This window comes from Bacillus rossius, chromosome 7, assembly GCF_032445375.1.
Source record: "Bacillus rossius redtenbacheri isolate Brsri chromosome 7, Brsri_v3, whole genome shotgun sequence".
Classification (NCBI taxonomy): Eukaryota; Metazoa; Arthropoda; class Insecta; order Phasmatodea; family Bacillidae; genus Bacillus; species Bacillus rossius.
Genome location: NC_086335.1, coordinates 43,960,371 through 43,982,328, shown reverse-complemented (window position 1 = coordinate 43,982,328; position 21,958 = coordinate 43,960,371). Strand labels below are relative to the sequence as shown.

The 21,958-nt window shown below is 40.3% G+C and overlaps 2 protein-coding genes across 5 annotated transcripts in view; one reads left to right on the top strand and one right to left on the bottom strand.

Annotated features, from left to right (window-relative positions):
- LOC134533922 (polypeptide N-acetylgalactosaminyltransferase 5) overlaps nucleotides 1-5,560 on the bottom strand; it is a 60,193-nt gene extending 54,633 nt beyond the window's left edge. Inside the window, exon 1 of one of the 2 annotated variants that reach the window (XM_063371729.1) lies at nucleotides 5,426-5,560. The gene's annotated coding sequence lies outside the window, so the exon portion shown is untranslated. The remainder of the gene's footprint in view (nucleotides 1-5,425) is intronic. The other variant, XM_063371728.1, reaches the window with a different exon arrangement.
- Nucleotides 5,561-6,252: 692 nt separating this feature from the next.
- The window catches only part of LOC134533919 (polypeptide N-acetylgalactosaminyltransferase 13-like), a 38,417-nt gene continuing 22,711 nt past the window's right edge, over nucleotides 6,253-21,958 (top strand). Inside the window, exons 1-3 of one of the 3 annotated variants that reach the window (XM_063371715.1) lie at nucleotides 6,253-6,362; nucleotides 11,274-11,405; nucleotides 14,358-14,510. In XM_063371715.1, coding sequence (XP_063227785.1) covers nucleotides 14,368-14,510 — 143 coding nt within the window. In that variant the 5' untranslated portion in view covers nucleotides 6,253-6,362; nucleotides 11,274-11,405; nucleotides 14,358-14,367. Of the gene's footprint in view, nucleotides 6,363-6,617; nucleotides 6,905-11,273; nucleotides 11,406-14,357; nucleotides 14,511-21,958 lie in introns of those variants that run through there. The other 2 variants (XM_063371711.1, XM_063371714.1) reach the window with 2 other exon arrangements.

Here is a 21,958-nt window from a genome sequence, read left to right as displayed (position 1 = left end):
TCGTCGACTTGAATTCCATTTTCACTAAATTACTCCTACCAAACACCAAGAGCTAAGATATTTACAAAACTAAAACAAGAACTTCTTTATCAATAGTTTGTACAAAACAGGAAAGTTTATCATTGAAGGTGTTAAATTGTATAATATGTGGTATAGTAAGTTAAACTTATACATAGACTAAATTAATATAAAATCTATATAGAAGCAAAATAGAATTGTGCAAGTGTAGGCATATGCATAACATCAGACAAATGGTACAGCTAATTAACTGAGTAAAACCAGTTATATTTTTAAATGTTGGAAAATAATAAGTTTGTTATTAAAATTTAAAATAACCAAACTTGTATGTTTAATACTTAGTTTTAATAGTTACAATAAAAAAATCAGCTACAATAACCTAAAACTATGCTTTAAATTTGGAAGTATAATGCTTTTGGTAAACATATTGTTACGATTTACCTGCGGGTTCGTAAAGGATAGCCCAATTAAAGATTGTATTTCACTACACAGTTTTATTTATTACCACTACTTGTCACTTACAAATAATCTTATAAATTGGCAAATACTTAACTACACTTAAAGAAATGTCTATTCCCCAGTCACTCGTTCCGCACACCTCGCTGGGCCGCACCTTTGGCACAACTCTCGCCGCAGCACCCCTCGTGGGTCTCCGCCGCGGGACTCCGTCGCCACACTCCGCCGCCGACGAGACTTGCCTCCGCCGAGGATCCCACTCGACGCCTCGCTCGCAACTTCGCTCGGGACTCCGCCGCGCCCGCGACTCTATCGCCCGGAAACTCCGCCGCGGGAGAACTCCAGACTTCGCTCTGAACTCCACTCAGACTCCCTGCCCTGGAACCTTCGTCCAAGGACTTCGCCACTCTGCCGCACCCGCGGCACTATCGCCCGGAAACTCCACCGCAGGAGAACTCCCGACTTCGCTCTGAACTCCACTCAGACTCAGACTCGAAGGTCGGCCCAACCTCCTTATATAGCCCTTGGGTTCCCGTCCAGAACAATCGGGCATGTCTCCGAGATATCGCGCGACCTTCGCCGTCGAAATGTCCAGAAACGCGTCGTGAGTCCTGTCGAAGGACGCGGCGGCTGCTCAAAGAACGCCGATAAACGCAACAAGCATCGGGTTCCCACAAAACGTGCCGATAAACATGTCCGAGTCCTTTTATTCCGCAGTGCGGCCTCTTTTAAGTAACTCGATCTGAGGCAGGTGCGCGCTGCGACGGTCCGGATGTCGCGAGATAGTATGACACGAGATACAAGGGATAGGATGCGGGTGGAAGGGGGCGCAGACAGGCCGAACGAGCGCGGCGATGCCAAGCACTGCAGCCAAGCGCAATCGTAACAATATTTATATGGTACTTATGCACTGAATATCAAACTTGACTGTAGGTGCAATGTTATAAATCATTTATTTATTTCAATGTGAACTATTTGGCACCCTAACTTTGAATGTAGTATAGTAAACTACCTATTATCCGCGCATGCTACAAAAAAATACAGCACATCTGTAAATATGTATTTTAGTACAAGTGAGCAAATTTGAACTCTACTGACGAGTGTATTGTGTGCAGTATACAGTAAAACGCCACAGGCCTTCTCGGAACTCACGCAGTAGGCTGGCATGCATTGCTATTTTTGTCTCTGTAGCACTTTGTTTCTAGTCGTATGGTTGAACACTTTTATGTTTACATTACTGAAATGTATTGTATGTTAATTATTCAGTAGAATACTAAAATTTTAACATGATTTAAAAATTTTTGTTGTTAATTGTAACTTTTACTGTACATAAATGCTTAGATTTTTAAGTTAAAATTAATGTTTCCTTTTTTGTTTCCCATTTTTGGCTCTTTTGCGGATTATCTGCGATTTTTAATATTCGCGGTGGCCCTGTCACTTAATTTCGAGGATAATCGGGAGTGTATTGTACATATGCTATCAAATGGTTTACAAAGGTAATAAATAAAAAAATAATTTTAGTTTTTAAGATTTAGATAACATGTAATATCATATTAAAGCTTATGAAAATCTAAAGAGAATGGCCCAATTTCAGCCCTCTAGATCAAACCTTTTTTTAGATAGGACAATTTAAAGAAATCGAAACACTAAATATTACACAATTTTTCAATATTATATATAAAAAAAATGTATTGTTCAAAAAATATAAAATTCCTGGTTAACTTTATAACTGGTATTACCAACATACAAAATAGTACGTTATTCTGAGATATGAAGGTCCACACCATTGGTTGAATTAACAGACTACCCAAACTCAGGAGAAGTTTAAATCATACAAATGTGGTATCGCAAAATATACTAAAGTGGGTGGGAATGTAGGAGTGGTAATAAAAATTGTTATGGTATAGAAGTTGTAAACTACTCCCATGCATGCATTTGGCCTTTTTGGTTAAATTTTTTTAATAAAAATGTAATTATAGTCTGTTTCTTAGTCAATTATTGCTGTGTACAACCTTATGTGTTTATCACTGTTAAATTGAGATCTTGAACATGCAAACAATTACCTACTCATTTATTGATATAGTACAGGTTGTTAATGTCAAATAATTCTAATATCCTTTCACGGCTAGTTTCTCACTGAACGCAGCCTAGAAATTAAAGGAAACTTTGGTTAAGACTAGATTGGTACAGGAAAAATCATAACTATTTGGAAACTAGGTACCTAGACTTGAATTTTGTTATGCAAGGCTTATTATCTCTACCATTCTCTGAGGACAATATTATTGTATTTTTTTTCCATGGACGGGAGGTAAAGGTATTAAAGCGAAAGTGCAGGAGGCTCCAAGCAAGAGCCAAGAAGCGTGGAGGGGAGGGGCTAAACGCAGAAATGAAGGATCTGGCGAAGGAACTGGGAAAGAAAACTAGGGAAGCACGGGATGCGTACATGGAAAGGATGATGGAGAAAGGGGGGCGGGGAAACTGGGCGGATCTGTACCGATATGTTAGGAGAGTAAAGGGGGAGAAGGGACTGCCAGTATTAAAGGGGAGAGAAGAGCAAGAGTGTGTGAGTGACCTGGAAAAGGCTCGTTTACTGCAGGAACAATACTTATCAGTTTTTGTAAACGGGGGAGTATGGTGTGGAGCACAAGAGGAGAAGTCAGGGGGAGAGAGAGGGTTGGAAATACGGAGGGATGATGTATTAAGGGAGTTGAGGAGACTGAATGTGAGGAAGGCGGTTGGGCCAGATGGGATAGGGAACAGGCACCTCAAGCTGGGAGGGAAGGTGATAGGGAAGTACCTGCAAGTACTGTATGCGCAGTCACTGGAGGAGGGACAGCTGCCGAGGCAGTGGAAAGAGGCTGTGGTGGTGCCCATCTATAAAGGGAGTGGGAATAAGGCACACCCGGCGAACTATAGGCCGATCAGCTTGACGTCAAACGTAGGCAAGGTGATGGAGAGGCTGGTAGTGAGGTATATAGTAGAAAGGGTGGAGGAAAGGGACTGGATGGATGAGAGGCAGCACGGCTTCCGGAGGGGTTACTCCTGTGAAACACAGATGGCGGGGCTGCTGGAGGACTTGGTGGAGGCAGTGGATGAGGGAAAGCAGGTAGACGCTATTTTTATAGACTTTGAGAAAGTGTTTGACAGGGTGCCGCACAAGAGGGAGATGGAAAAGGTGGAGGGGTTGATAGAGGACAGGAGGGTGGTAAATTGGACAGGGGACTTCTTGAGGGACATGATCCAGCGAGTGAGAGTGGGTAAGGAATGGTCAGAAGAGGGAAATGTGATGTCAGGGGTACCACAAGGCAGTGTCATGGGACCCCTGCTCTTCCTGATCATGATGAATGATGTAGGGGAGGGGTTGAAAAGTAGGCTGCGGTTGTTTGCGGACGATTGTGTGCTCTATGAAACTGTGGGGGAAGGGGCGCACCTGGCAGAGGACTTGCAGAAACTGGAGTGCTGGTCAAGGGAAAACGAAATGGGTATAAATGTAGGGAAAACAAAGGTGGTGAGGTTCACGAGGAAGAGAAGGGCAAAGAGAAAAGTGTACTGCTGGAAGGAACAGGTGATCCAGGAAGCTGAGGAGTATAAATACCTGGGAGTGATCCTGCAGAACGACTTGGGGTGGGGAAAGCAGGTCAAGAAGGTGGTGACGAAGGGCAGAATGGGGTTAGGGCTGCTTAGCAGGACACTGAAAGGGACAGGTAGGAATGTAAAGGAAAAGGCGTACGCGACATTGGTAAGGCCAGTGTTGGAGTATGCCGCGGCGGTGTGGGACCCCTATGTGGAGAAGGAAATTGAGGAGTTGGAGAGGGTGCAGCGCAAGGCAGCGAGATGGGTAACGAATATGTGGAGGAGAAGGGAAGGAGAAGGCAGGATGGGGGAAACTCACAGACCATCGGTGATGATGAAGGAGCTGGGGTGGGACACACTGCAAGAAAGGAGGAAGGTGGAAAGGCTGGTGAGAATGAATAAGGTAATTCGTAGGGGGGAGGGGGGCTGGGGAAAGATGGCAGCTAGGTTGCACAGAGGGCTGTATAGAGGAAGGAGGGATCATGAGTGGAAGATTCAGAGAGAATGGAGACGGACAGAGAGAGGAAGACAGGTATTCCTTGTGAGGACGGGGCGAGAGTGGAACGAACTTGAGGGGAGGACACTGGATCTGGGAGGAGGGAAGGACTTATGAAGGAGGCTCCAGAGGGGGGAGGAGTGAGGGTAGTTGGGGGGTGGGAACTCCTTGCCACCGGGCGGAAGCCCAATTGCAGGTGTAAATTATTATTATTATTATTATTATTATTATTATTATTATTATTATTATTATCATCATAACTCACATCTCCAATTTCTCGAAACTATTAAGCATTATGAAAAGTGCCTTTGGATAGCAACCAATAATTTTTTTAATACAAGAAAATACTAATTTAGAAATTCTTCATTATGACATGTAATCCCGTAGAAAGTTAAAATAAATTTTTTTAACAATAAATTACAAAACATAATTTTTTTTCATAATAAACACATTTCTTGTTACTAAGCAACAATTTCATGCAACAAAACAACGCTTATTCTACTCGTACTGAACAAGAATTTAACCTTAAGTCCCTAACCTAAAACCGCTACGTAAGTTCCATTAAGTAATATAATAACTACAATAGGTCCTATCTACGTGGCCAGAAAAGCCGAACTACTAGCCTACTACGCTAAAGCATTGTTTGGTTAATGATTTTGGTATATTGATTATAGTGATATTTACTTATATAAACCTAAAATATAATAAAAATTTAACTCTGGAATAAACATACCTTCTGTTAAGTAGGGAAAGCTATCTTATACGTGTCACAAAAACTTCTCTCGAAATGTCACAAGGTTGCAATCAGAGAAATCTATGTTTGGAAAAACTATCTTAGTTAGTACCAAAATATATGTTTACATCAAAAAAATCTCAGCTTACCTCAGTGCGATATTCTCAAATGTCATCAGTCCTACAGATCAACTACGTACAGAAATTGCATTTCTGTAATGTACATCACACGCGCACTCACACACTTGCACACACACCTGCATCACCGTTCACTCGTTTCGCTTTGACATTTTAGCCAACGATGTAAGTGTTGCCAACATCCTTACGTGTTGCATTCTTTTTATATCTTTGGTTCACAAAACCATTCACGAGGCACTTTAAATTTTTGGTTACACAATTACATTGTTTTAAGCATGGACATATTTCATTAACTAAATTAAATGTTCTTAAACTATAAATACATAAAAAAAGTATATTACACAAGTTTTTGCATTACTGGAATAGTAACAATGCAAAACAAGTAGGTATATATGATTTTAATGACAAACTATTAAATTTAAATTAAAAAGTAGATGAATTTCCCTATAAACGTTTTAGCAGGAAGCGTCAATAGAAAATATAGTTTTTTTTATTATTGTTGTGGCTTTAGTTAAAATCGTAGTTTTGGGTTTAGTTGTATTGTGGAAATTGTACATTTATACAATATATAATAATATAATTTGTGTTCGTTTGATCGGAGAATCGGTGTTGGAGCCGCCATACATTCCTGAGTGGTGTGAATAGCGGCTATTTACGGATTTCATTATTATTGTATTTCGTCCCATTAAATTGTATATTCGTAAAAAAATTACTAACCAACGGGTATCAAGTTATTTTTAAGGCATATTAATTTATCACACATTAAATGCAGAGGTGATGCGGCGAGTGTTTGCGTCTGGGGTGCCGCATCCCTAAAACACGAAATTCTATTGCCAACGTATCAAACTTCCAATTTGACGTGTGTAAATTCGATTTGGAAGCGAAGTACTTACATCTTGTTATTATACGTTTAAATGTATTGTATTAGTAAATCGGTGTATCTATACAGGTAAGTTCGAATTATTTTACTTCTGATTACAAAATCATTCTATTTTGCTCTAGAAAATGCCTAAATTTAAATACACATCGCTAAGTTGTTAAATTATTTTTAATTTGTAACTTACTTAGTAACTTGTGTTCTAAAAAGTATTTCAAAAGGTAGGTCCAACTTCGTTGGGTAGGTCAAATACCTTACATTTTTTTTTGACCACAATCAACTCCTGGTAGACAGCAGTACACTCTAGCGGCAAGTTTCACAACTTGTACGTTTTCTCGGGAACTCAGGGTCAACCGGTGGTGGCACAGAAGGGGCGGAACTATTGCTCTCAGTGCCGTAGCCAGTGGTGACGAGAGAAGCGAGTGGCTGCCAGCAGTAAGCGCAGAATTGGTGTGGGTGGACTGTCAGGCAAGTGTTGCTCACATGTCGCTTATCTTGTGTTATGCGTTTGTGTGCTCAATTTATTAGCTCGTTCTCGCACAACACTTGTGTCAACTGTTCTCAATACATGCGCTATAAGCGGAGCCGAACTTCTCGAGTGTGAAAACGTCCGGGTACGTTGACAGTAGAAAGTAATTTTGTACCGGTACGTTTGTCATGACAATTTGAAGGTTAATAAGGTTAATGCTCTGTCAGACTAATGCGATGTGAGACACAGACGCTTTAAAATATATTTTATGGTAGATTCGTACGGAATTTTACGTTTATTGTCAAGAACTAAAGTATAAAATAAATAATTTTTGTTTTGTTTATAGTAGGGGAAAAGAATAGGTCTTTATTTCATAAACTTTCAAAATTTGTTAAAATGTTTTGGTTTAAATATACTTTTATAATACATTTATTTTATGAAAATAATGGTGACGAAATGTTAATCCTTAGCTGACCTAAGTTTAATATAATTGCATGTGAAAATTCGAATTTCTTTTTTCAAAATAGCTTAGATAGTTTTTACATACCTACGGAAATCTGAAATAATAGTTCACTTATTATAATGTGTTGGAAACGTTTGTGTGCTTTCCTGTCTGTCTCGCTATTTGGACTTAAATGTTTAGAAATAATTTTCTTTAAGTTAATGTTGTACCAGGTTCGGTAGGCTACCTGCATTTTTTATTTCCATAATATTTCTTCTAAATAACTTAAATACTTTATAATATAGAATGTACTGTATTTTTCACTTTACAATAGGGTGCCCAGCATCAAGGATAAACATGAATTGGTCAGGGAGTTTTGACGTTCTGGAAAAATAAGGGAATAGTCAGGCAATATATACTAGTTTATTAAAGTCAAATGAAATGGTTAGATAAAAGGTCATTAAATGTGTCATGCATTTTGTATTGACTTCCTGATATATATATATATATATATATATATATATATATATATATATATATAAGTGTTCTCGTATCACCCAGCCTCGTAGTACGTACGAGGCTGGGGTGATACGAGAACACTGCAAAAATTCAACCAACAGGACTTTGCAGATTGTCTGTCTGTATTAATTACGTTAAATTAACAAACATGAAGATACACGTTTTGCATCAAACTGCCCCTGCCAACTAACCATTACTGAAAAAAAAGTAGCAAGCAACCCTATTTTGCGTAGCAAAAGTATGCACCCGACCGGGTACAGTTTTACAGTTTTACATTACGGTTATGACAGTTTTACAATCGATCGATTATCTGAATTTCATTAACGAGAAAACGGGTATTATGGTCAATTTTCCACAGAAAAACATATTTACCGATTGCGTGCAGCTCAATACCTTTGAGATAGCTAGTCAAAAAATTAACAAAAACTCTAAATGCTAACCCCTTTAATGCACAGCAACCCCCATATGCGTATTAGTAATGTGTGTTGCATAACACTACGGCTGTATTGTAAGATACTGCGATTTGGTTGCTAAACGTGTTGTCTATATCAAAGGCATTGACACGTTACATGTGTGTGTGTGTATATATATATAAGTTTTAAAAAAAGTAACTAAGTCAATGGCAGAGACAACTTGTGCATATTTATGTATGTATATGTGTGTATGTATGTATATATATATACACACACACATACACACACAGACATATACATACATACACACATATGCACAAGTTGTCTCTGCCATTGACTTAGTTACTTTTTTTTAAAACTTATTTCTCTGTGTTATTTTACTTCAAACGGAATAAAACGTTAGCAATATACTATTTATTCTTTAACAATTTTGCTGTCCCATTAGGATGAAAATATGGCGATACATAACGAGTAGTGAGGAAAGAGTAGATGGTATTTCAACTTACTCACTGGTGCGAAGCGAGCAGCGAATCCAGTCTGCCTGATCACATCGAGCTAGTGGAAAGTATCTGGTGGGCTTGCAAGCAGTTAGTTATAAATCTCGTCCAACTATAATATAATGGTAACGTAAAGGTATTTGTAATAGAGGATACATACTAAACTCTATATACGCGTACAGAATAAAAATTATAAATATTTTACTATTAGCTTTGTAAATCAACCTATCTCATAATTATGTTAATCTATGTTGGTATTGAAAAAAAAGGAAACTATTTTTCGGAAAAAAATACGTAGTTTTTTTTGTCCAGACAATTTTTCTCGAAAAACTTTTCCACTCACATAAGTATTCAGTTCTTTCTTTCTTTTCCTGCCTACGAGTGAATTCGAGAAATACTTCTGTCGTTTTTAGTGGGTGTGCCGAAGTGAAACGTCACAGCGGAAATGACCAAGGTTCGACGGAAGGCACAGGGAGATGTGCCTATATTACCTTGGCGCTTAGATACTTTTAGTGCATGATTAAGGCCCGGCTACAATTGCAATGTCCTAAACTGGACACTGATCACTGATTGGCACACGTGACCCTCTGACGTCATACGTGGTGTGGGCGATGGTCCGAATCTCCCTGCTCCGAATACGTTTGTTAGCTTGAACTTTTTGTCCCAATCTGTGTCCTTTCGTAGCATAAAAATGAAATGTGATATTTGCTGTACCGGTTCCGGTTTCAAAAAAAAAGTAAACAGAATAAATAAACACTTTACCTCCCACGAATTTCACAAGTCAACTAAATATTCAAAACTTAGCTGCGAACACATTAACAAAGCATGAAATAAAAGTTAAAAAAAAAAAAAATCAAGAAACAATTATTTTGGCGTTCTGTATTTACTGCGTTCTGGTTTTTTCATATTAGGATAAGAACACGGACCGCGCACAGTTTCCGACTGTTGCAGACGAGCCTTTATTGTAAGATGAGGTCACTGGCGGCTACAAGAAGAATATGCTTTATATTCATTCATGGAGTGGAAATATTGGATGCGCAAATAAGGTGTGTCACGTAATTCGCTTCAAGTTTCACATTTCTCAAAATTAGTTAGTAGAGACCAGAAAATTTTCGTTTACAATCACCTCCAGGATAGACTTCACAGTCCTCTGTTTACTCTGGAAAATGTCACCTGCTCATTGGCTAGCGACTGCTGAGACGTCCCACCTTGGCAGTCTGTGATTCGGCAATTCTTTAGTGGTGACTATTCAGTCGGTTTTCAAGAGCCGGAAGAGTGAGGTCGTTTTTGTCGTATCTGTCGCGCATCATGGGTAGACCCGGACATTCCGCGGTATCGTCTGGCCTCAGGGTAGAATTCAGTTATGGATATCAAGAAACGAAAATACAAAATTTATTATATTTTATTAAAACGTAATATAAATGTATTAAAGAGCCGTTGATCCTCAACCCGAAGAATTATAAATATCCTATATCTTGATATAGTTCAGGACAAAACTAGATTTATTTGGTTTTATGCTATGTGGTTGGTAGTATGTGAATAATTAGAGTCCCACTTCAGAGAAGGGGAAAAAAAATTATCAGCGATTAGGAAATTATACAGACGGAGCATTGGCCGTTAGACGTAAAGCGTCCCCCCCCCCCCATTTATTCTGATTTTCACAGACCAATATGGGACGTTTGTAAATATTTGTATCAGCTGTTCTAGCCTGCTTTTATTAACGACCATGTAGTGAAACCGTTCGGAAGAAAATTAGATCAAAATATGACTGGTTAATTAATCTTCATAATACAAAATTAATGATATGTGTTGCAATGATTCTCCAATTTAACCTCAAATACAGGTTCAGCTGATACATTTGTAAGGGCAGGCATTATTCGCGAAAAAAAAAAAATCTCAAGTCCTGTTAGACTGCAACAAGGTATACCCGCACCAGCGGTTTCTTCCTTGTGATTGGCGACCGTCTGAGAGAGAAGTCATTGCCTTATTTGACCGAGCCAATCAGAACGTGTTCGCTTCCGCACTGAATTACTGTGATTGGTGTTGTTACAATCGACATGCACGTGAAAGAAACTCACCCAACCACGAAACACAGACGATGCTACAGTGCTTAAACTTTCAACTAGTCTCGGAATCTTTTCGCGAAATATGCATGCCCCTATACATTTGTAAACAAACGGCTGCCACATTGATAGAGACCGGAAAAATTCGCTAATTCATTTCGCGATAGGCTAAAATACAAATAGTTATACCTCAGTGCTGCCTCTGCTATTGGCTCACAACTGGATGACGCTGGGCCAATGAGAAACACCCAACCAAAGCTTTATCGAATCACAGGCTGCTACGTTGGGACGTCTCACAAGACAGCAGCCAATGAGTGGGTGACATTTGACCGAGTGTACGTAGAACTATGGAGTTCATCCTGCAGGTCATTGAACCCGCGAATTTTTCCGGTCCCTACACATTGGTAGGTGTAGTACACTGAAATGCCCCTCCCCTTTTGGTTTCATTCCCCAGTTCTAGAATCGGATCTCATGCTCCCTAATCTCTGGGATTGAGTGAGGTCTCTGTTTACTCCTGTGCTCCGTGATTCCGCCTGCTCAGTGGCGCCACCCTGGAACAGACTGGTCTGTTGTGCCGCAGCTGCCGGCGGTCACCCCTGGGCGGTCCGGGGATGCGGCACCATCGCTCAGCGAGGGGTGTCCACGGCCCGTAGCGGCGGCCCTCGTGCCGGCATGCGGCTAGCGCCCGGGCGCCAGCTACCCGGGTATCGAGGTGAGTCCGTCTACAGTCCCCGAACCAGATCCAAAGGGTGGCATTTTCTTCACCCACCAGTAGACACCTGCAAAATTTGCGTTTTCAATCACCTCTACGCTGTAATTTTTTTTTTAAAGTGAAACTTCTTGGTTAAGGGGGCCACCATTTTCGAGCGTTACAAAAATTCCGATCGCATACATTGTAAATAATTTAAATTAAATAAAAGAAATAAGGTAGCGTCAATCCTTAGCCGTTACGAGAACTAACGATTAGCCGTACCAAAGCAGCGTTACGAGAATTCTGTAGCATTACTGCTGCGTCATTTCTACCTCTCCCCTGCCATTTCCCCTTCCGGCCGTTACAACTAGCATGTAGCATGCTACGCTACGTACTTAACCCCCCCCTCCTCCTTGCTTGTCTTCCCATTCGACCGCTAGTGCATGCGTTGAAGTGGCGTCGCCGCTAATTAACTCTCCAACTCTACCGCCCCCCCCCCCTCACGTACCAAACTATTCCCCTCATGCGATCGGAATTTTCGTAACGCTCGAAAATTGTACCCCCATCAGCAAAGAAAATCACAACGTAAAAGTAAGTTTCATTTCTGTACTTTATCGAATTCAATATTTTAATTTATAAAATTATACTATTTGTTTTTGACGTGACAACGTCTAATAAATCGTTGAACGCCGGCTGCACGCACGAAAAAGTGTCCCGTTACGCACATTGTCCCGTTACGCTGTGTCCCGTTACGCTAATTGTACGCTTGCGCCGCATCTATATCTCTTCCACTCGATTGGAACAACCATCGATTTGACTTTTTCGAGGCACATTAAACTTGAAACACTCCCATTCGTTTCCTATTTTTCCTATCATCGTCCTATCCTTAACAGAATAACACAGATTGGAAGAAGTTAAATAGCAAACACGTATAAAAGTTATAGTTAAAATAATCTTTTCGTTAAAGTAATAAACATATTGAATTAATGAGTGCAAATAAAAATAAATTTATCAATTAAATTGTAGATTTCATTTCACTCCTTTGTATCCATACAAAATAGTGATAATTCAATAAAAATGATTCAATTTTATTCATAAAAGTATGCAATCATTTCATCAATGTTTTGTTATGACGTTGTCACGTTAAACTATCGTCCGTAAACCGACTTTACAGACAACCAATTTTTTTTATTGTTCTTATGTTTCCATTTGACTTTGAACACTACAGTACGTAAAATAGAACGTACAATTTTAAACACTGATAAGCCCCACGTGGAGGTCAAACTCACGAAGGGAAGCATCGGGGGGCGCGCGTGCTAAAGGATTGGTGTATCGCGGGTTTACTCCCGGGGGCTTCTCCGGCCGTCTTCACAACCGCGGCCGGGGAAGTGAAAGTCTCCCCGACGCCTCTCCACCGGGTCACGGTCGCAACGCATCCCTAACGCCCGCCCGCCTCTTTCTGTTTCCGACGTTGCCAAACCGGCCGTGCCGACATTCGGCTTGCTCTAAGGCCCTCGCGAATACCACGTTTTCTTGTCTGTCTGCTAGGTACAAATTATGCAATCGATTTTTAAACTAACTTCCCGTTGAGCTATACACTTGAAACTTTAAACATAGTTCAGAACTGAATGACAATGCAATGTTAACTCTTGGCAAAATTTCACACACTCAAGGCTAAAAAGCAGAAAATAATTATTTAAATTAAAAAAAAAATACACACCGTCTTTAAAACGAACTTAAAAGTAAATAATAATAGATAGTCGTGAAAATTTTGATCGTGAAATTTTAATACCTATGAAAATACGCGTAAGATTTAAAAAAAAGGGGGGGGGGGGAGCTTGCAATAGATAATTGATGCATGAATAAGTTCATCTAAATCATTAGCAGTTTTATTGCACTGCAAATGATATGAACTATTGTGTGAGTTTTCTCAACGACAGATACTACCTGCACTCCATACTTTACATCAAAGGAAAAAAAAAACCTAGTATAATTCGTATTATTAATGTGGAAGTAAACTTGATATAATTTACTGAAGCCTATTGATATGATATTGATGCTGTTGAGGTTAGGAGTGCGTGCAATTTTTGACCCAGGATTTATGGACATTGTGATAACATTTGAATACACGGAGAGGTTCCGTATTACATCAATTACCTACATTCTAAAGACTTTGTGAAGATTTGGAACATGAACTGGAACATCCGACTCAGAGTAAATAATCTCTGGCCAGTTAGTCTTCGGTATCATACGTGATCAAAATATAGATAAATTCACTTACACCTCAATAAAGCTTACATAAAATAATTCCATATAAAAAAAATAACCATACAACAAACCATGGGCGAAAATCTGCAGGATTCCCAGGGGGAACCCGTGGGCTAACGTTTGTCGTTCCCATTTCACAGTTACGGTTTTTCAAGCGCAAGCAGGCCTCATCAGAAAGGGGCTTTTTGATTGATTCCGGAAGGGAGGGGGAAGTGCTGCCGTCACCCCTCTTCCACCTTCCTGCATCTACGCCCATGCAACAAGCTCAGATAAAGGATAATTTCCGAGGGTCACGAATTGTTCGAGAAATATTTAAAAAAAGTATCAGAAATATATATTTCAAGCCCACTAATGTTCCTTTACTATCTGAATGAAGTAATTATAACAAAAAAAAAACATTTTCTGAAATTTATTTTTGTCGGAAAAGTTGCTACTGTAGTAAATTACCCAATACATCTATGTGCTTATTTATTTTCTGAAGTAAGGACAGTTCGCTGTACGTGTTAAGGTTCTTAAATTTTGCATAAAATTAGGTTCCTCAATACGTAGTTTTTTTTCCTTTCAATTATAAGCAATCTTAGATGAATTGTAGACTTGTAATTAAGTTCTATTAGCGTGCAAACTTTTACGAGTCAAATAAATCTCTTTGTGAAACAGTTCTGTAGGTCTGTGAACTGGCATTTGGGGGCGCGGTGTTGTTGGCAGCACTGCGACGATGCTGGCGCCGTGCCGGAGGCTGGTGCGGCTGTGGCCCGTGCTGGTGTCGGCCCTGCTGGTGTCCGCCTTCTTCCTGCAGCGCGGGTACGCCCCCGAGACCAGCACGCAGGACTCCGACAGGGACGACTGGGTGGCGGTCAGGTGATGCCCCTATCCCCCCGCCGAGCCTAGACCTAGTGGCGCCCTGGGGCCTTTTTTTTTTTTTGTTTTTCAGCGTCGTAACGTTGTGGAGAAGTGCCTTAACGTCGTGGACACGTGGGTCTGAACCTGGCAGTGATTCCCTGTTGTGGATAAGTGCTTTAACGTCGTGGACACGTGAGTCGGAACCTGGCAGTGATTCCCTGTTGTGGAGAAGTGCCTTAACGTCGTGGACACGTGGGTCGGAACCTGGCAGTGATTCCCTGTTGTGGAGAAGTGCCTTAACGTGGTGGACACGTGGGTCCGGAGAAGTGCCTTAACGTGGTGGACACGTGGGTCGGAACCTGGCAGTGATTCCCTGTTTTGGAGAAGTGCCTTAACGTGGTGGACACGTGGGTCGGAACCTGGCAGTGATTCCCTGTTGTGGAGAAGTGCCTTAACGTGGTGGACACGTGGGTCCGGAGAAGTGCCTTAACGTGGTGGACACGTGGGTCGGAACCTGGCAGTGATTCCCTGTTGTGGAGAAGTGCCTTAACGTCGTGGACACGTGGGTCCGGAGAAGTGCCTTAACGTGGTGGACACGTGGTTCGGAACCTGGCAGTGATTCCCTGTTGTGGAGAAGTGCCTTAACGTGGTGGACACGTGGGTCCGGAGAAGTGCCTTAACGTGGTGGACACGTGGGTCGGAACCTGGCAGTGATTCCCTGTTGTGGAGAAGTGCCTTAACGTCGTGGACACGTGGGTCGGAACCTGGCAGTGATTCCCTGTTGTGGAGAAGTGCCTTAACGTGGTGGACACGTGGGTCCGGAGAAGTGCCTTAACGTGGTGGACACGTGGGTCGGAACCTGGCAGTGATTCCCTGTTTTGGAGAAGTGCCTTAACGTGGTGGACACGTGGGTCGGAACCTGGCAGTGATTCCGTGTTGTGGAGAAGTGCCTTAACGTGGTGGACACGTGGGTTGGAACCTGGCAGTGATTCCCTGTTGTGGAGAAGTGCCTTAACGTGGTGGACACGTGGGTCGGAACCTGGCAGTGATTCCCTGCTCATCATGGGAGAAGCCAGGGGTGGCGTCACACTACCGCGGCCCGATCAATTTTTTATATATATTATAACAGGGTTGAAAAAAAAATTATCAGTTTTCTTTAAACAAATCAAACAACCTGGTTTTATTTTGTTTTAAACATTTTTTTGGGTTAAATCCAAACAAAATCCTTTCTTTTTGCCACTCCACACCACCACACCACCGGTTCCTCCACCACGAATCGAACTATTCCCCTCATGCGATCGGAATTGTCGTAACGCTCGAAAATTGTAGCCTCCTCAGCAAAGTACAATTTCATAAATACAAGCCCAGAATCTGTAATAACAGGAATATTACTAGAATTGAGGTGTATTGACCAGTAAACAGCACGGGAAAAAGAGGAGAGGGACATTTCTGAATTGAACCTCTTTAATTGGGGGAGGAGGAGGGTTCATGGTGCCCATACAATAATAAACAATAACAAAGTGGAGAACATGAGTTTTTGCACAATTTTTTATCAATAGTTTGTAAGGTGTTTCAAATTTTCTAAGCTCTTTGCTCACTTTTTAATTTTTATTTTTCCACTTAATGGGAAGTGAAGGGGGGGGGGGGGGTTTACCAGCTGCCCCCCCCCCTGCACCTCCTGGATACGCCTGTGGGTTAAGATATCAAATTAAAAATTAATATTAAGTTTTTTTTTTTTGCTTGAAGAAGGTGGAAGTAAGCGTTAATAACGAATAATGACTATATAAATTCATGTGGGAAACAAATCTGTAACGAGTATTTTTTTTTTTTAATTTCCTGGCTAAGCCTTTAAGCAGTTAAAGAAATGTTATTTTTCCCATGTTTGAAATGTGTATTTTTTTCCCTGGTATAATATAACTACTAGTTTACAGTGAACGATTATCTCGAGGGGAGTTGTGTGAAAGCTCTCCCATAGTTAATTTTTTTTTGTTTACTCGTACAGTTTCCTGCCGAAAGCTTTTTACTGTCTTTTTTTTTCTCCCCTGCGGGCGAACTGAAGCATGTTTTAATTAGCTGAAATTCCCATGCCATTTCGAAGCGTCCCGTTAGGAGGCGGCATGCCGGCACTGCTTTTTGTTCGGGTCGGTTTTGCAAGCTCCGCGCCGGCTCTTTCGTCGCGGAACTCGTTGTTCTTCCGGCGTTGGCAGACCTGTCGAAGAACCTCGTTGAGGCGGGAAACCTCCATTCCGAGGCCGCGTTCGTGCATGTTCGGTTTCTTTCTCCTCGGTTTTTTCTCTCTGTTTTTCTAACAGCAGTACGTCGATGATTTGAATTTTCAATTCCACTTATAGTAGTTTGCCATTTTACGGTTTGGTGTAAATATTACAATTTTGCGCTATCATGAGAATGGCTGGTTAGGTTACGTTAGATACATAAAAAAAATACTTAATAATTTTAATGGTTTGTTAGGAATTTACATTTAAGATGTAGGTAACCTAATGTAACATTTACCTATTTATAGTATTTGTAATGTAGCTAACCTAAAATAATCAACCGTTCACACTAATTAAAAACATTATTCTTTTTAATGTAGCTTGACAATGCTCTAATTTCCCTGTCACTAATGTCCATATAAGACGATCTCTACGTCTTTCCCGCGCGTTTTACGTCCGTCGTCCGTCCGTACGTCGTCTGTTTGTCCGTCAGCCGCCGAGCGATTTACAACACTCCGTTCTTCCGTCATAATATTTTCTCTTATACATGCTGCTATCAGCTGAGAAAACTTCAATTTTGGAGAAAATTTATCTTATTAGTTTGACAATCATCGGGTTATTTTGGTTTCAAAACAAAAACTTTACATAAGTGTTCAAACATAATTTAAACAAAAATCAAGTTAGCATCTAAACTATTAAACAAATTTCAAAAACTTTTCATATAATAAAATTTGGCACGCAGAACCCTTGCAACCGTTCGGAGGTTAAAATTCAATCCGTCCGTCTGTCGAAAGTATGAAGTTACCATGCTTTTGAGGGAGGACGTTCTTCACGTGATATGATTGGCCGCAGGTCACATGATTGACGGAAGGATAACGGACTATTGTAATTACGGCTTTAGGCTTAACTCACGAGCCTTATCAATCCCACCCTATTCTCATCCCAACCAGAGTGTCTACCAGTTTGCTTTTCGTTTTGTTAGCTGCCAGTTAGAACGCTATGATCGTCACCTCTTGCGCTGTGGTGACATAAAAGTAGCATCCAGCGTGAGTTCTGTATAAATATAAAATAACAATCATAAATTAAATGGATGATTTATATTTATAGACATTATTATTTCTGAAAGTGGTTTAGGATGGGTTTATAAACTTTGCAAAAAACTCGCTACAAACGCAAGAAAAATACGTTTGTTTATAAAACATGCTCGTCGCAAGACATCACTACATACAGTACAATCTGAAACTGGTAAGTTGTTTTAAAAAATTTCCTTCGTTACGCTTCTTTTCATAAATAATTTTTTTTTCACGAATAACTGCCAAATTCTTGATCATTTAATTTAAAAGCTTCATTTTCTCTCACTGTGGAGCAGTTAAATAAGTGAAAACATGATGCGTGTGATAAAAATAAAATCATAAACTTCTCTAAAAAATTACAACTGCATCTTTAAAAGTTTTCAAACATAGAAAACGCAAACGTAAGCCGAAACGCAAGAAGATGAAATTTGGCTGATGCTTTTTTTGTTTGTTTGCGTGTTGCCTAAATTATAAACGGGTTTTTGAAACCGTTGTTTAACTTTTTACTCCTTGTTTCTTGCGTGTTTCCTGTGTTTCTTGCGTAATTTTCATACCCGGCCTTAGTTGTGTGTGTGTATGTGAAAGTGGTTAAAAACCTTTTCCGAGAAGATAAGATTATGCATGTTAAAATAATAAAAATCTTCCGTTATGAATAAATATAGATGTGTTTTTATGAGTCAATTTTGAAAAACAAAAATGGGTGGAAATGTTCTTTTTTGTTGTAGGTTATTAAATAATTCATTATAATTATGCTGTTTTTACGGTCCCACTAGGCCTATACGTTTTAATGGTCGGACGAAGTTCGAATGAACTGATAGGGTTCTAAGGGCTCGGACGAGATACTAGAGAACACTGTTTAGGAATAAAAATAAATAAATCGTTAGATAGTGGTTGTAAAGTGTGTCTCTTCAAGACAACAGACGGAGCCTAAATGAGGTAATTTCATACACATTTTTTCTTCAATATTTCCGCGTGTTTGCTTGTGCTATTAAATAAATTTGTTTTATAACTAGGGGGAAAATATTACGCGAGATCTCGGTGAAGGCAATATGTTGTTTTTGGTGATGCAAGGTCAGCTGTTACAATACCTGCAACCACAAACCATAAAGGCAGTGAAGCATGTTGAGAATAATAATGTAACTGTTCAAACTCCTTGTATTTTTTTAATACAATTTTTTTTTTTTAATTTGTAACCATCTTAGCTCTCAGTATACGGAATTTCTTAGGAGTAATTTCGTGAATGGAACCGAAGTCCCATGGAACGGAAATGTGTAACCAGGTGTTGCCATATGTGGCGAATGGCGCGAACAGAAGTTCATAGAGACAAAATATAAACGTTATAATATTAACTGTTAAATGAGCCTTAACAAGATGGGCAGTATTTTAACAGTCGAAAATCAGGTCCAAAGCCGGGGTGAAGTATTTTTCAAGTCTTTTTTTACGCTTTTATCGGAGCCTTTTTATTATACAGTTTAAAATTTAGCTCTGCGAATCGAATGATTCGATAGTCGACGTATATTCGTCGGCAGCGAATTCTGGCGGCTGGCGCGGAAACTACGAGTGGTTAGCGTCCAGAAATGTAGTTGAAAAAACAATTTTCTTATATTTATCACGCTATGCATTTTTTTTAAAGAATTATACGTTAAATTTCGTGTCCGAGTTTCGTATTTTTCAAAATGACATAACGCGAATTTGCTCGTCACCGAAGTTAGACCGTACACATCATTGGCGAGTTTGGAGGGTATATATATATATTTTTTTATTTCTACTTAAAATTCATGTGTTGAATTTACGGAACTGTTGAAGTTTTCAATACTAGAAGTAGCTTGGCTTCTGGGTTGTAGCCGCGTCATTGGCGACCTGCAGTGGGTAACTGTTCCCTGATGGTGGCGACTGCAATGTCGACCGAAACGTCAGAGAATCATCCGGCAAGGGCGCGGCTACAACCCAGAATTTTAAATATTTGAAACAATGTTTGACTAAAAATGTCTAAATACAACGTTTTTGCGAATGCATCCTTTCTTCGTGCCACAGCTCCTCCCGAAAGGCCTTTCTGGAGTCCACGCCGATGCAAGCGTGAACAAACTTTAGAAGCGGGTTGGGGTGGTGGGGGACAGGCGGGATTGGGAAAGGGGGGGGGGGGTGTTCGGGAGCAAGAGCCCTCTATCACCGCCCGCCCGAGGGGTCGAACGGGAGGCCTGCATGCTCCCCCCCACCTCCCCCTTTCTTCCTTCTCCCTTCTTCTCCTCCCTTTTACCACACGACAACCACGACCACTTCACATTCCCCGCCGTCGCTCCCAAGGTCAAAATAATTTGATACAGGCGAGTTCGTTCGCTTTTTTTTTTTTTTTTTTTGTTTTATATAATATAACAGGAGTCGGAGGAGAGAAGGCGGCTTCCTGGAGGAGTCGATGCCTCCATTTTCTCCAGGAAGCGCAGAGGGTAATGGAGCATCTCCCCCCCCCCCCACCCTGCCCCCACACTATCACTCTCTCACTCCCTATAGATCAGTATCACCCACCACCACCAAAATCCACCAGCATTTTCCTGCGGCTCGTCAGAGGAGACCTGCAGCCGGTGTTAAGTCGAGACGACGGCGTGAAACGCTGTAAAGGAATGTGTGGACGGACCGATACAGCCGACCAAGGAATTCTCAATTCCGCATTGTAACGTTTAACGGAAATATATATTTTTTAAATATTAGGTACTACCATTATATCTTCGGGATCCTCCTCTGAGATAACCATAATAAAGAGTATATTAATCATGTGATTACTTATTAGTAGAGACCTGAAAAATTCGCGTTTTCATTTCGTGTTATGCTAAAATTCAAATAATTATACCTTAGTGCTGCTTCTGTCATTGGTTCACTGTTAATCTGGAGGACTGAGGGACAATTAGAGACCGTCACTCATAGAAGTGTCGAATCACAGGCCACAGAATCGAGATGACTCACAAGTCAACAGCCAATGAACAGTTGGCATTTGCCCGAGTGTGTAGAGGATACTGGAGTCTATCCTGGAGGTCATTGAACCCGCGAATATCCGGATCTACTTATTAGGCTATACAAAACTTTACTACTGACGGATACATAAAACGAACGAGTACCTAGAGATATTAATAAATAAATAAAGAAAAAATTCGGGCTTGGGAAGGGCTGTCGCCCACGTGCCCCCTCCCTCCCTCAATAAATCCACACCTGATACGTTTTCACTTTTCAAACTATCGCATAGTAAAAGCTAAAGACACTTTGAAATTAAAATTATATAATTCAATCTGTTTATGCGGGATAAAAATGGGGGTTGTCTGTAAAGTCAGTTTACGGACGATAATTTTACGTGATAACTTCATAAGAAAACATTGATGAAAAAGTACTTATTGATACATTGTTAATTAAAACTTGACAACTTGTGATTTTTTTTTAAATTGGCGTTGAGCTGGATGAAAATATATGTAATTAAGTACTAACCAATACACTGTTAATTTGAAATGACGAAATCGGACAAATAAATCAAATTTTTTAAAATGCTGCTTTTAAAAATCCCGCCTTAATAACCTGTTTGATATTATAGAAGATTTTCTCGCACGGTGGTTGGCCGGTTCAACTTGTCATTTTAGACACACTGTTATGACATGTGTGAGGTTAAACATTAATTTTTAATCTTACATTAATAGCTACGCACGATAATTTTTTCATTGAATACTAAATAAAAGCAGTTGACTTTTTATACGATCGTTTATATGAGATAATAATTTTTTTAGTCAAAATTGTAACATACCCTATTATTACTGTACTCGCCGACCGATGCTACTTTTTTTTAATAATCAAAGAACAAATATATGAGATTATATCGCTAGTAAAATTCTTAAAATGCAAGAATTAATTACCTTTTTTGTCACAATTGTTGTTATAAACAATGGAAACCACATTAACTTTTCACTTCACTTTATAAACAGTTGACAAAACAGTTCACGTGTAGGTTGTGTGCTGCCGCTGTCTCTATTCTACTCGGACGTATCGGCCGATGGAGTGGAAGAGAGATAGATGCGTCACAAGCCGAACGCCTGATCGTGCCTCTCTATCGCTTGTTCCGCGCTCTCGCTTGCACGCTCGGCTCAGGCGGAACGTAACAATGAGTCATGTTTTTTCGTGCGTGCAGCCGGCGTTCATCAATTTA